At 41.0% G+C, this 16,113-nt stretch overlaps 1 protein-coding gene across 17 annotated transcripts in view; it reads right to left on the reverse strand.

Annotated features, from left to right (window-relative positions):
- The window catches only part of ADAM22 (ADAM metallopeptidase domain 22), a 286,474-nt gene that overhangs the window by 100,975 nt on the left and 169,386 nt on the right, over positions 1-16,113 (reverse strand). For all 17 annotated transcript variants that reach the window (XM_055121250.1, XM_055121246.1, XM_055121258.1 and 14 more), the window contains exon 5: positions 2,696-2,778. In XM_055121250.1, coding sequence (XP_054977225.1) covers positions 2,696-2,778 — 83 coding nt within the window. The remainder of the gene's footprint in view (positions 1-2,695; positions 2,779-16,113) is intronic.

Consider the following 16,113-nt stretch of genomic DNA (forward strand, 5'->3'; position numbering starts at 1 on the left):
TTGAGACCTATCTATATAACCCTCTTCTCTTGCAGATTCCACCATAGCCTATTGGGAGGTCCACTCTACCTTTTTCAGCTGTTATTTCTCTGAAGCCTCAAGAATGACCTCACTTGGGGATTGGAGCAATAGCACAGTGGGTAGGGCATTTGCCTTGCATGCGGCCGACCCAGGTTCGATTCCCAACATCCCATATGGCCCCCCAAGCACTGCCAGGAGTAATTCCTGAGTACATGACCCAGGAGTAACCTCTGACCATTGCCGGGTGTGACCCAAATGGAAAGAAAAAAAATTACCTAATTACTTCACTCACTCTTCAAGTGCCCACCCACAGCCTGCAGTTCTCTCCATCCCCTTGCAAAGAAACTGAATATGTTTGCATTACATTTCATGGGTAAAAGCTGGACTGGGTATAGTCTTCGCAGGAAACTGTGAGCTCTTTTGGAACAGGGATATTTCAAACATCTTAATATTCTCTGTCTTACACACAACATTCATTAGTTGCTAGATGAAAGGGACATATTTCTACTTGCTGGAGGTGGAAGAGGCACACCCAGAAGTGTTCAGGGGTCATTCCTTGCTTTTCATTCAGGAATTACTCCTGGAGGTGCTTAGGGTGCCATATGGGATGCTGGGGAATGAACCCAGGTTGTCCATGTACAAGGCAAGTACCCTTCCCACTGTGCTATCTCTCCAGTCCCCAAAAGGCCACATTTCTAAATTCGGTAACAGACAAGAAGTATTTTAAAATTTTCAAATAAAAATGGGACAAAACTGAAGTGTTAAATTGCTCTGGCAAAAATAAAAGTCCTGTAAACAAGGAGGAATAGATGGCTATGGAGCCTTAGTAGCAGGCCACAGAATGACCTAGATGGTGACAGAAGATGTGCAGACCAAGAAGCCATGTTGTGTCATCATGATGGACAATATGGAGGAAGGAGCAGTGTTTGTGGGTCACACACAGAAACCATCATTGATAGTGAAGGATATGAAAAAGGATGCACAGGCCTGATGAAGAGTGAATTCTGATCCTTCGAAATGTCTAAGAACAGTCAGATCCTCCCATTTGTTTGTCTCAACTTTGGTGGGATTCCAGTGAGAAAATGGGGCTGAAAGACTGGAGAAGCTTTGGGTTTTATTTTTTCGTTTCTGTTTTTTTGTTTTTTAATTGAATCACTGTGAGACATACAGCTACAAAGTGATTCATGACTGAGTCTCAGTCATACAATGTTTTAACACCTGTTCCCTCACCAGTGCACATTTTTCACCAATGTCCCCAGTTTCCTTCCTGCCCACCTCCCCCTGACATGCCCCTACTCACAGTCTGTCTCTATGGTAGACACTCCTACCCCCACCCTCTCTCCGCCCGCCCCACCTCTCTCCCAGGCACTGTGGTTTGCAATACTGATACTGAAAGGGTATCATGCATATCACTTTACCTTCTCTTAGCACTCAATTCTTGTCCAGAGTGATCATTTCCAACTATCATTGTCATAGTGGTCCCTTCTCTGTCCTAACTACAGTACCCTTCCCCCTTGGCAGCAAACTTCCTACCATGGACAAGTCCTCATGGTCCTTATTTCTACTGCCTTTAGGCATTATCCAAATTAGTATGGTTTTTGTTCTGTTTGTATCCAGAAAATGAGTGCAACGACTCTAAGTTCTCTCCCTCTGACTAATTTCCCTCAGCATGATACTCTCCATGTCCATCCATGTAAAAGCAAAGTTCATGAATTCACTTTTTCTTTGTTTTTAAAATTCAACCAATATATATATTTTTTCCTTTTTGGGTCACACCCAGCAATGCTCAGGAGTTACTCCTGGCTCTGCACTCAGGAATCACTCCTGGCAGTGCTTGGGAAATTATACGGGATGCTGGGAATCGAACCTGGGCCTACTGTGTGCAAGGCAAACACCCTACCTGCTGTGCTATTGCTCCAGCCCCGATTTCACTTTTTCTAACAGCCGTGTAGTGTTCCATTACATAAATGTGCCGTAATTTCTTTATCCACTCATTTGTTCCCACCCCCGTTCCTTTTGCAGCTTTCGGTTTTTGTTCAGAGTGAAGCATTTCCATCTATAGAATTTCTATTATTCCATTAAAAAGGTAAACATTAACATCAAGAAAGATAAGGGCCAAATTAGTATTTGGGGAATAAACACCCACAGAAAAAAGAGACAAGAGTTATCCAAACCTCTCTTGCCACAAACGGGGTGAAACAAACAAACAAATTTTTCCAGCATCACCTCACAATACCTTATAATTCCAAACTCCTTACTTTCTACAACTCTAATTTTAAAACATGTTTGATTTATAAACCCCAAGAGAAAAAGATCAGTTCCAGCACTGTCATCCCATTGTTCATCGATTTGCTCGAGTGGGCACCAGTAACATATCCATTGTGAGACTTGTTGTTACTGCTTTTGGCATATAGAATATGCCACGGGTAGCTTGCCAGGCTCGGCCGTGAGGGCAGGATACTCTTAGTAGCTTGCTGGGCTCTCCTAGAGGGACAGAGGAATCGAACCCAGGTCGGCTGTGTGCAAGGCAAATGCCCTACGTGCTGTGCTATTGCTCCTTAACATGAAATGGGGGTTTAATTTATAACGCATTAAAAATTTAACAATGAAAAAAGGTTATTGAAGGAATGGATGAAGAGAACTGGGGGGGCAGTCACTGAAGAGGGGTACTCACTGAAGTCCATGGCAAGTTGACAATGCCACAAATGAGGCAGGATTTTCTCGGATATGGCCCTGGTAGTAGCAATGTTCTCCTCCCTGGAAAAAGAAATAGAGAATATAAATCTCTGCTGTCACAACGTAGAGCCAGCCACATCATTTCTAATTTCTGGCAGCACTACATCGCCATATGTGATGCTTTGTACCATGATTCATCATCTAAGTGAGGGTTATCAGGCCATTTCTAACAGAATTATTCATAAACATCCCTATTGAACTCTCCATCAAAGATGGTGATATAAAATAACTTTCTTTTTATCCAGGCAATGTCGGAAAGACCTAAGATGATGATATTGGAAATACACATGTGGCCTCTGCACTGGCGTCAGTTTCATCATCTATTTCCCTGGTCATGAGAAACTCAGCTTTGTCTAGAGCAAGACAAAGATCTTTTTGCACAGGATGAAGGAAGAATAAGTGAAGTCATTTGAGAGTCACTAAATTGAATTGATGGGTTGAAATGTGTTTATAATAAAGTCCAAGAGGTTTATGCCATTCTCTTCTCTTATCAGGAACAACTCTTTTGGTCGGCAGTCAAGGTAAGGTTTGAATTTGACAGATTTCTTCAAGTCAGCCCATTTAATTCCAATATGAGAGATTTGTTCCTTTGGATTAAATTCACTTCGGAAGATAATATGCCTCCCTGGAGGGGTAGTTCAGTCTTTATATACTTGCTACTCTGAGGATTGCTCAGAGACTAGCAGCACAGACAGAATCAGGCCTTGTCAGCAACATAGAACATGAGGTCCCAAGCCAGACATACCTGTGTCAATATTCACAGTTTACAGGGACCCCAGATGATTTGTAAGTATTGTAAAGTTTGAGAAGTTCTGCTATAAATGCCACTTCCATTAGTTCTGATTTCTTCAGAGTCTAAAACTTCTAATTAAACTGATCCACTGAGAAAGGAAAGAACAGAACAGGAAGGACTTACTACTACACGGGTGGTTTAAAGAGACAAATGTTACCTACTTCCCACTTAGGCAAACCGTTCTTCAAACATCAGTACCTATAAATAGGGGAAGGGGCAGGGGCAGGAAAATGTCATGATGGAACATGATGGAAGAAATGAAAACTTTTCTTCACAGGATTTTTAAGGAAGACCTGTGACTACTGCTCCTCAGATCAACCGCCAAAACTGAGACAAGCTCAGCTTTGGGAATGGGCGAAGTGCAGGCAGGGCGGTGCAGAGAGCATTCTCCAATCCCGTAACACCACTGTGGATTGTGTGCTGAAGTCATTCAGGACAAAACAGGTGGTGTTTCACATATGTCTGACAGGTGACAGAACTCAGAATGTGTCACAAATTCTGGGACAGAAACAAAGAAACAAATCCAGGTACTAGGAAGTAGGGCTGGACTGGGGTAGACATTAAAAGAGTGAGCTATCGATTCCACTTACTAACTGCACAACCTTTCAGCAAATGATAAAACCTGCCAGCAGAGTCTGTCAAATGGGGATTAAAAAATCTTCTACAACTGTCCAGGTGTTTAAATACATACAGGGCTTAGAATAATGTTGGGACCTTGGTATATAGTCAACAAATATATATGTATGAATATATATGAATATATGTATGAAGATATATGAATATATGTAGCACTATTGTCCCTTGAGTGGGCACCAGTAACGTCTCCATTGTGAGACTTGTTGTTACTGTTTTTGGCATATTGAATATGCCACAGGTAGCTTGCCTGGCTCTGACATGCAGGCGGGATACTCTCAGTAGCTTTCCGGGCTCTCTGAGAAGGATGGAGGAATCGAACCTGTGTCGGCTGCATGTAAGGCAAACACCCTACCACTGTGCTATCGCTACAACCCATGAATATATGTACATGTATATATTTGTGGGGTGCTGCAGGGAATGAGTGAGGGAGCAGTTGGGGTCGAGGATGAGCTCCCGAGACTGAGGTGGTCCCTCCCCTGACAGAGCCCCCTTGACTTCCCAGTAGCGACTCCTCCCTCTCACATCAAACAGCCAGATACAATATCCAGTCACTATGTCTAAAAACAATACATCAGGAATCATTGAGCAAGCTAATTGACAGCCAGCCAGAGAGAGTGAGGAACCAGAACACCCTATTTGAATGCGTGTGAGCTTGTGCAAGCATCTCCCCCTGAAAGGTGTCCATCCACTGCTCTCTCTTTTCTCTCAAGGTATAGAAACCTAAGCCTGATTGCAATAAACTGAGCCTTCTCCCTGTAGAAGCTCCCAGAGACGTTAACCAACCAAACTCAATGTCCTTGTCTGTCCTTTCTTTGTCTTATTTTTCCACCTGGCTTCCATACTTGTCCTCCCTCCAGGGGCTGGCTTCCATTCCTGTCCCTTGTGCAATGGGTGGGACTGGGCAGACTGCCATGGCCAGTTCTCTTGCCAGTTCTGTGGACCCAACGTGTCAGACCAACATATATTCATCTCAAATTCTCACATCAATTCTACAATAGCTATCCCTACTACACAGAATAAACCAGAACCTCAAAGAGTAAAGGTTATATACGTGGGAAGTAGCCAAGTAAAGGTGCAAACTTAGTATATCTGTCAATGAGAGGTTTGAATCTTTATCCTGGACCAATTGTGAGTTAGATCTAGAATTTGAGAGCCTAGAGTCCAAATCTAAGTTTTCCCCATCTTAACTTTGTTGCTGTTATTTATATCTACGTCTACTTGTGAATCTATAGGGCATGTGCAAATTTAACAGAATTTTTAATACCCTCTGCTGAGTTGTTAGACACTAATTTTATGGATGACTTGGTTTAAGTGTATGATTTGTTTCAAATGAGCTTGAATTCCTGGACACATGTGATCACTGTATCACTGCCATCACTGTCATCCCATTGATCATCGATTTGCTCGAGCAGGCTCAGTAACGTCTCCATTCATCCTAGTCCTGAGATTTTAGCAGCCTCTTTTTACTTGTCCTTCCCAACGGTGCCACATTACAGGGTCTTTCAGGGTCAGGGGAATGAGACCCATCATTGTTACTGTTTTTGGCATATGAATAAGCTACAGGGAGCTTGCCAGGTTCTCGCATGTGGGCAGGAAACTTTCAGTAGCTTGCCAGGTTCTGTGAGAAGGAGAACTAGGCTACAAGATGTTGCACTGGCTTGAATGCGGCTGCGCGTGTGCTGCCGGGAGCTTGGTTTTATAGTCTCTGGATGTTGGCTGTTGAGGGGATTACACGGCTGCCAAATGGGAGGAAATGGGGGGTCTGGGTGGAGGAGGCCCAGTCCCAATCCGAGCAGGCTTGGAGATCCCAGCCTCGGGTCCCACACACCTGGGTTCCTCTGTTGGTTCCTTCATGCTTGAAGCTCATCTGAACGTGTGGAGAGGGGCCTTGAGCATGGCTGTGGCTTGGTTCTGCAGGTCTTTAGCTGCCGGGGCTCTGCCTGGGGTGGGGAGGAAACTCAACCCGCCCCACACCGAGGGGTCCCGGTGAAGACAGCCATGTGCAGGGGCAAGATATTGCCCATATTAACTCTACCGGTACTAAACAGATTTTTTATTTACTATGTCTCTCCACAGAGGCAGGGTGGGTTGGGGGGAGGGATGGGATTGGGGAGTGGGAGGGATACTGGGTTTATTGGTGGTGGAGAATGGGCACTGGTGGAGGGATGTGTTTGCAAACATTGTATGAGGGAAAAACAAGCTCAAAAATGTGTGAATCTGTATCTGTACCCTCATGGTGATTCACTAATTAAAGAATAAAATAAATTTTTAAAAAACTAAAAAAAAACCCTAAAAAAAATGTGAGGCTGGTTGGGGCTAGAGAAAGATAGTTCAAGTGGATTGGGTGTAGGATAACATAGCCTCAGGTAGTTTTGGTTTATTGGGTTACTCTGGTGCTTACTTTGCCGACCTGGGTGGGATCCCTCCATCCCACATAGTCCCCCAGGCACCTCGAGGAGTAATTCCTCACTGCAGAGCCAGGAGCAACCCCGGAGCATTGCTGGGCATGGCCCCCAAAAGAAAACAAAGCAAAAAGTGAGGTTGTTAAAATAAAGAAAATAAAGAGATTTGAAGACTGTGGGTCAATACTATGAATTAGAGCAGGGAAACAGCTTAACAGACTGGAGGGAAAGCTTTGTCTGCAGGGTGCCTGGGGTTTCATCCTGGCAGGAGAATTCCCAGCAATGAGTTAGGAGGTAGCCCTTGAGTAATGCCTGGTGTGCCCCCCCCAAAAAAAAACAAAACACACAAAAAACAAATCATAAGCCATAGGTTGGCCTATGATTCTGCGTGAGGCTAACACTTCAAAAGTTTAACACTATGACATTGGGGAAAGACTTTCTGAAGTGAGTAGATCATTTCATCAAATGACAGAGGCGCTTTAGAATGCTAAAGAAATGTTCCATATTAGTAAATCTCATCTGCATATTTTGACTTAAAGGTACTTTCCAAAGTGGCCTTTTAAAGAATGAACTCTAAGTTTCTGACTAATTTCTGGGTTTAACTGGAAAATCTACTTCTTTTAAAAAGACACAGTGCAGAAGCCAGAGAACACAGCAATAAGATGCCTGCCGCATGCTGCTGACCCAGGTTTGATCCCCAGCATCCCACATGATACCAAGCCCGCCAGCAGTGATCCTTAGTGCAGACTCAAGAGTAATGTCTAAACACCATTGGATGTATGCCCCAAACAAAAACAAAACAAAAAATCCAGGAGAGAATATATTCCCATAATGTTTGTAGTGATTCTATCTTCTTATCACCTTCTAGATGTAAATTCTGTTGGTTTTTTTTTTTTTCTTTTTTGGCCCTCCCAAGCAACAGTGAGGGTCCAGAGCTACTCCCAGTGACTCTCACCAGACAGTGCAGCACTGGGGACTGAGAATGTGGTGCTACTGGGCTCTATGGGCCAGAGATTACCTGGGCCTGCTTGGTGGCTCTGGGATGCATTTGGTACCATGGAATAGTGAGGAGATGGACACAAGAAACACATCCACCCTAACCCCTCCACTATCTCCTGAACCCAGTTATGTAATTTTAATACAATTGTTTACTTCTGAGACTCTGTGCTTAAGCAATCACTCCAGGCAGGGCTTGGGAACCATCTGGGATGCCGGGGATGGAACCCGGTCAGCCTGTGCCAGGCAGATGTACTCCCCTCTGTACTATCCATCCTGCCTTGACTGCAGCTGGTTATATTACTGGTATTAAGATTTCCTTTATGTTTTGTAGGGCTGGAGCTATAACACAGCGGGTAGGGCATTTGCCTTGCACGCGGCCGACCTGGGTTTGATTCCTTCATCCCTCTCGGAGAGCCCACCAAGCTAGTGAGAATATCCCACCCACATGGCAGAGCCTAGAAAGCTACCCGTGGCATATTTGATATGACAAAAACAGTAACAAGAAATCTTGCAATGGGGACATTATTGGTGCCCACTCGAGCAAATTGATGAACAACGGGATGACGTGACAGTGACAGTTATGTTTTGTATTCTGATTTTATAAACCTTTCTCACCTTGTTTATAAAGATCTACTTATTTCATATGTTTTTTAAAAAAACATTAAAATTTTATATATTGTGCACCTAAATATTTAACTTTTCTGTGTTTTTTTTTTGTCCATACCACTGGAGCTCCAGGCTTACCTCCTGCCTCTGCACTCAGGGATCACTCTTCATTGGCCTTGGGAGATGTATGTGGTGTTCAATTTGAACCCAGGTCGTCAGTGTGCAAGGCAAGTGCCCTACCCGCTGTACTACTTGTACTATTTGTACTATTTGATAGTCCCAGAAATCAATATTCTAGTTGTCAGTAGGCCAGACATGAGAAGCCAATAGTAATGAGCTGACCTGAATAAAGAGATAATTCTACCTAAAAGCATTTTCCCATCCAGAGTGACATGATGTAATCAGATGTCTCTCAGAGTCTAAAACTCACAGTGAACTGCATGTCGAGAGTAGAGAAAAGAAAGAAACACGGAAATTATAGTTGGGAACAACAGAAGTTGACAAAAAAATTGTATGTGTGAAAGATAAGTCAGAGCTAAATGCATATAAAAAATGATTTTATTTTATTTATTTGTGTATGTGAAATAAGAAAATCTTATTGAAAGTTGTGTGAGGGGAGAGAAAGAAAGAAATATATGTTTGATATATTTTTTCATGTATCAATGAAAAAATTGATTCTCCAAAGTGGGAACAGGCAAGCAAAGAAACATCAAGACAAGCAGTGAGTTAGGTGTTCAAGGGAGAACACATTCATGGAAAGCAGGCTAAGAAATGATATTAAATTATGAAAATTTACTTGAAAATACCACCTCTAAAATTATTATATTAAGTCATAAAATTGAGTCTCTTTTTTCTTTAAAAAAAAAAGATGAGGTGAGGTGTTTATGGGCTGGCAGTGCTCAGAGGCTACTCCTGGCAGTGCTCAGGGGACCATTCGCTGCACTGGTGAGCGAACTGTGGTCAACTGCATGGAAGGCAAGTGCCTTAGCCCTGGCGATCTTGCCAACTAAGATTCACTTTTAAAGCTGTCCTCCATTATATTGAAGCTAATAGATAATCTTTCACTCATTTTTTAATCTGAAAAATCGGAGTCATTCCAAAAACAGCATATGATCAGAAACCATCTGCACAAAAGCCTAACACTAGAAATAAAATGAATAGCTCAATACGGCTGAATCATTATCAAATGTTTCCATGACACTTTAAGAGAAGGATAAACACCAAGTGTGTGTTTTGTGAGGGGGGGAGGGTGTTGGGGAGTGGCAGGAGGAGAGGTCCTCTTCAATGTGGGCAAATATTATTCAAATTTTAAATGTCTTAACTGGAGGGCATATATAATTCTAATCATGGAAATTATTTTTTGTATTGTAACTTTTTCAAGGATTATTTACGACAAATAATTAATAAAACTAGAAATCAAAGCAGGATTTTTTCCCCTGTAAAAGAAGACTGGAAATGTTTCTTAGTTCATAATAGCACTGTACCACTGCCATCCCGTTGTTCATTGATTTTCTCAAGCAGACACCAGTAACTTCTCCATTGTGAGACTTGTTGTTACTGTTTTTGGCATATCGAATATGGGTAGCTTGCCAGGCTCTGCCTTGTGGGCAGGATACTCTTGGTAGTTTGCTGGGCTCTCTGAGAGGGGTGGAGGAATCGAACCCAGGTTGGCTGTGTGCAAGGCAAAATGCCCTACCCATTAAAATTTTTAATTAGATAAAATTTCTTTCATTTATATAAATGCATTATGATAACCAAAATAATAAAAGTATATTTTACTTTTAAATATTTGTATCCATTTACCAAAATAATAAATTTCATAGCAAAACGTTAAGAATTCAGGAGGTATATAAGAAAGAACAGATATTCTTTTCACACATATAGTCCGCACTGCAGCTGTCTCCTCAAAAGAATTAACATTAGAACACCAGTGGAAGGTCCCAAGCACAAGAGCAGTGCTGAGGTAAGTAACAGTATTCAGCCAAATCATAATCTGTCAACAAATAATGGGGGCAGCAGTGAGATGGACAGAATGTTGAATCGAGTGGACATAGGGATGTGAGTGTGTGTCAATAATTCTGCACATCAGTACCAGAAACTTGAACACTATTGTAAATCTACCACCTAGGCTATAACAAAACACAAAACTAAATTTAAGATCAAGTACTTTTGACAGCTTTGCACACGCTGGGAGGACTTGAATGTGCATGTTTAGGTAAGTGTCTCTTCACATCTTTTTAGTTCACAAATGAGTTTATACCATGCACAGTGCTCTGTCACTTGATATTTTCCTTAAGATAACCTTGACATCTTTCTGTATCAATCACTTGAAATATTCTTTCAATGGCAGCATAATTATTCCATTGTGGGGGTGAACCATAATTTAAACAATCCTGTACTGGTAATGATATTTATACTTCTACATTTTTTGATTAAAATATTGTGTCATACATAACTTAAATATTTTTGTATGTCTTATAGCTTAGATTTCCAGAGGAGAAACAACTAGATGAAAATTTATACTGGGAGCTAGAGTGATAGCACAGCGGGTAGGGCGTTTGCCTTGCACACGGCTGACCCGGGTTCGATTTCCAGCATCCCATATGGTCCCCTGAGCACTGCCAGGGGTAATTCCTGAGTGCAGAGCCAGGAGTAACCCCTGTGCATCACGGGGTGTGACCCAAAAAGCAAAAAAAATAATAAATAAATAAATAAAATTTATACTATACTTAAAAATTTGTAGCAAATGTTTTAAAGGTCAGTTACCCTGATTTGTTTTCAAGGATATGCTACCTTTTAACATGATATGCATTCTTATTAAAATTATGCATTTCATTGAAGACCACTACTTAAGGCAATTTTCTAAAATCATGTAAATTATGAAGGTTCATCATTTGACTCTCTTGAGGAATCATATGAAAGGCAGAGTTCAATGTAATAATATAACACAGATGTAGAAAAAGAGAAAGTCAGCACATCCTAAGAGAACTTAGCTCTTTATCCTTCTGCCAGTCATAGCTTTATTTCTTACTCTATCTATTGTTCCAGAAATAGATCTATTGTCCTTGAAACTTTCTTCACACTGCTTGATTTAATAACATAATATAGTCATAACAGTACAGATGTGTATTTTTAGCTAATTAGTTGTAGCTAAAAAAATTACTTACCTCTAGAAAAATGAGTGACATAATAGTACATGTGTCTACTGCTTTATCTTGCCACTGTGTATGTGTGTGGGTAGGGAGTCTTATTGCAATTTTTATTCTAGTGAAGTAAAAATAATGACTTATTTATAAAACTCAGAGACAAACTATAATTTTATTAAACAGTGCAAAAGTATGAAAAATGTTGGCATTTATTATAAATATGATGACATGATGGCACACAGGAAGCTAGAGAGCAGGAATTAAGAAACTATGAAAACTCAGTAAAGAGACTAATTGGAGCCAAGCAAGCAGTAGCTGTGGTTATTTGACCTGTCCAGATCCTCAATCTTAATGACAACTTCATTCATTCCCCAAGAGACCAGGGCTACTTCTCTTGCTCAGAATCCCTCCTCCCCACAAGTAACTCCTTGCTACTTACTATTTTGAGTATACTGGGGATATTGGTGGTGGGAAATGTGCACTGGTGGAGGGATGGGTGTTTGATCATTGTGTGATTGTAACCCAAACATGAAAGCTTGTAACTATACCTCACAGTGATTCAATAAAATTTAAAAAAAAAGAAACATCAAATCTACATATCTCTCCACCTATACTCCTATATCTGAATCATATCTCCTGCTAGACTATGGTATCCTTTCAGGGAAGCACATGGGCCTGTTCTATAGTTGCATCTCCTGTGGAAGCTGTTAGAAAAAGCCTCCCTGCATCTCAGATTCCCAATCAATAAAATGAGGAGATCACCAACCCATGCTGCCTCAAAATGGTTAGTGGACGATTCCAAGCAAAACCGAAGCCCACTGTCAACAGCTAGTGAAGGACATGAGGGACACAGTCAGCCAGTATTTACTCAAAGAGCTCAATTTTACAATTCTACTTTATGTATTAAAAAATTACTTACCCCTAGAAAAATGAGTGATATAATAGTACATGTGTCTACTGCTTTATCTTGCCACGGTGTATGTGTGTGGGTAGGGAGTCTTACTGCAATTTTTATTCTAGTGAAGTAAAAATAATGACTTTAACTGTCCTTTAGTTAGCTTGTGCCCAGGTAGTTTCTAGGTTGCAGGACCACCTGCTATGCTTTACCTGAAAGTCACGTATAATCAAGATGATTTGGTAAACTGAAAAGTAACAAAAGGCACTGCAGACCTTTCAGGGCCCAAACATCCCTGGCAATCAGTCTCACAATGAGAGATGTTACTGGTGCCAGCTCAAACAAATTGATGAGCAACGGGATGACAGGGGATCCTTGGGTGTAAGTCTCCCATTCTGTTATGTTTATATTCCACAAATGAATGCAGTCTGTCTATGTCTGTCCCTCTCTTTCTTATCACTTAGCATGATACTTTCTATGTTGATCCACTTATATGCAAATTTCATGGCTTCATCTTTTCTAACAGCAGCATAGTATTCCATTGTGTAGATGTACCAAAGTTTCTTCAACCAGTTGTCTGTTCTTGGCACTCGGGGTTTTTTTTCTTCCAGATTTTGGCTATTATAAACAGTGCAGCAATGAACATGCAAGTGCAGATGCCATTTCCACTGTACTGTTTTGCCTCTCTGGGATATATTCTCAGAAGTGGTATTGCTGGGTCAAATAAATATCCTTTCCCATTCTGTAGGTTGTCTTTATATTTTGGTCACTGTTACTTTTGAGGTGCAGAAGCTTCTTAGTTTAAGATAGTCCCATTTGTCATCTACAGAGATGTTTTTAAATACTACCTACCTTCTCTTCGTAGTAACTCAATCACAGCATGTGGGGATGAGATCCACTCAGATTACTGCACACTTTCAGAGTTCACAAATCTATGCTCCTCTAGCCAATATGCTTTGGCAGGAATTGAAGCCCTGTCCTTGAACTCTACTGTACCCCAGATTCCTTCCTGGCACATGCACTTCCCAGACTTATGCTGATGGTTGCATGGCTGGAGTCTGCTCTACCAGGTGCTTGCCTCTAAAAGTCTAATGCCAATTCCCTTCGGAGTCACACTGACATGAGGAAGGTGCCTTCCACTGACCCTTGGCCCTCTCTCCCAATCAATAGTGGGAAATAGCATCTATATACATTACTCAGGCTGGAGTATTTTGAGTCTCTCTAGGGACATGTGCATGGAAGAAATTCCTAGAATAGCTGAATCTTAGCTGGAAAGGATCTGCCAACCTACCCTGATTAAAATTCACATCCTGGTGTTACAGCAAAACAGACTGGATTCATAGAAATGACTTAGGTTTCCTGATTAGTATAAAAATGTAAGAAGAGGGCCAGAGATGTAGTACATGGGTTACGGTACTTGCTTTGCTTTGTAGGAAGTGTTCAAGCCCTGACACTACCTACAGTTCTCCCAAACACCACCAGCAGTTATACTTGAATACGGAGCTGGGAGTAAGCCCTGAGCACCACTGGTTATGGCCCAAATCCTAACTCCAAATAAAAATTTAAAAATTAGGGGCTGGAGTGATAGCACAGCAGGTAGGGCGTTTGCCTTGCACGCGTCCGACCCAGGTTCGAATCCCAGCATCCCATATGGTCCCCTGAGCACCGCCAAGGGTAATTCCTGAGTGCATGAGCCAGGAGTAACCCCTGTGCATTGCTGGTTGTGACTCAAAAAGAAAAAAAAAATAAATGCAAGAATGTATGATTCTAGAGGCTGGAACGATAGCACAGCGGGTAGGGCATTTGCCTTGCACGCGGCCGACCCGGGTTCGATTCCCAGCATCCCATATGGTCCCCTGAGCACCGCCAGGAGTAATTCCTGAGTGCATGAGCCAGGAGTAACCCCTGTGCATCGCCAGGTGTGACCCAAAAAGCAAAAAAAAAAAATGTATGATTCTATGGGGCAGAAAGGTAGCTCAAAGAGCTGGGTTTTGATTATTCAAAACTGAAGACATGGGTTCAAACTCTGGCACTGCATGGTTCCCTCATTACCTGCGGGAGCAACCCCAAAGTAGTGGGCAGGCAATGTCCCGTGAGTATTACTGGGGTGACTCCCAACCCATGAAATAACCATCCTTAAAAACTTTCTACGAAAAGTGAAAAAGACAGTATCATTTCATTGTATGACAAATAAAAATAAGACTATCACCAGTTAGCGCCCAAATACTAATAAATCACTGATCTGGCCTACGCTAATACACATTACAATTATTGCTGGTTTATGCTGAACTGAGAAAAACATGTAAGATTTAATCTATTTTTATAAAGTTAAAATATACTAAATTTTATCTAACTATTCTCATTTTGAGATTACGTCCTTTGAGGTTAACATTACATATCTAAAAAAGATTAGCACTTTAATTTTAGTTTTTCTAAACACAGCAAAGTCACAAAGATAATACAGAACATTCTGTATACCATCACTCAGTTTCTTCCATTATTAATATCTTACATTGCCTGAGGATATTTGTCAAAAAAAGAAATTGACATCAGTATGTTTACTAGCTAGACTCAACACACTTAGATTTCACTAATGGCTTTATTAATTTCCTCTTTTCTGTTCCAATACAACCCAGGATATTTATATTGGGTATTTACATATGTCAAATTAATATAGGGCCCACACCAACTAATAGAGGGTTCCAGGACCACATCCGTCAGTACCTGGGAATGGGGTCACCAGGAAACTCCCTACTGTGCTAGGATTGGAGACACGGGGTGACCTGTGAAATCAAACTTAGAACTTCTCCACACAAAACACATACCTGAACACTTGAGCTATTGCCACTGCTAATATTTCTTCTGTTTATGTTGGTGACAATAGTCAACAGAATTTAGGTGCCTTAAAGATGCTGTCTCTCTATATGGTAAAATAAAACACTAGCGACTCTATTGATCCAGAAAATGTGTTTTGTTAATATGCTGGGCTCTGGAATCAAGGCCCAGGATCAAGAGTATAAACAGAAACTATATGGGCTTTAACTTAAACTTTAATTATATGTTGAAAATTCTTATTTAAAAAAAAAGAATTAAGTACCCTTAAGTAATTCTGCTTAATTTAAATTACTGATCAAGATTTAAATTTGGAGGGAAATTTTGGCCTATCCCCTATAGTGCTTGGGGGATTCCTCTCAGCTCTGTGATGGGATTGGGGGTACATATGGTGCCAGGATGGAATATGAGTCTACTGCATATAAGGTAATTACCTTTAACCTGTATACTTGCAGGTAGGAAAAATATCAAGGGTCTTGAAACTTCTAATGGCAATTTTCCTTGAAAATAAGGTTATTTATTAACAGTGAGCATGCATGACCATTTTTGCATTTTTCCATAGGATAAAAGTCAGTGGGAGTTGAATATAAAACATACTGCCTACTTTGTCACAGTGAGCCTGTGCCTCCTACATGCCAATTAACACCCTTGAACACCCCACCCCAGGGAGAAGTGAATGAAGCAGCACACAAATTATCAACTCACATCAATATCTCAAGCTAAATTCTTTTTGAAAACGTCTGCACTATTTTGCCATTCATTGATAAGCACCAGGATCTGGTTGGTTAGTTATCAATCAAAACGTTTTAGAAACTAAATGGAGACAAATCTAGCTGTCAAAAAGGGGGAAATTTCTCTTTAAAAGTTGGATGGTTCCTGTTGAAGTAGAAAACATATACAAGATTACTATTACAGCAAAAGTTCTCATAATAACAAAGAACTAGAAAGTCACTGGATATAAACGAAAGTGGTAATAAAGATAGATTCTTACTAGAGAGGATGATGAAAACAATAACGCAGAGAGACACTAACTTTATTATATGCTCT

Source organism: Sorex araneus, chromosome 1 (genome assembly GCF_027595985.1).
Source record: "Sorex araneus isolate mSorAra2 chromosome 1, mSorAra2.pri, whole genome shotgun sequence".
NCBI lineage: Eukaryota > Metazoa > Chordata > Mammalia > Eulipotyphla > Soricidae > Sorex > Sorex araneus.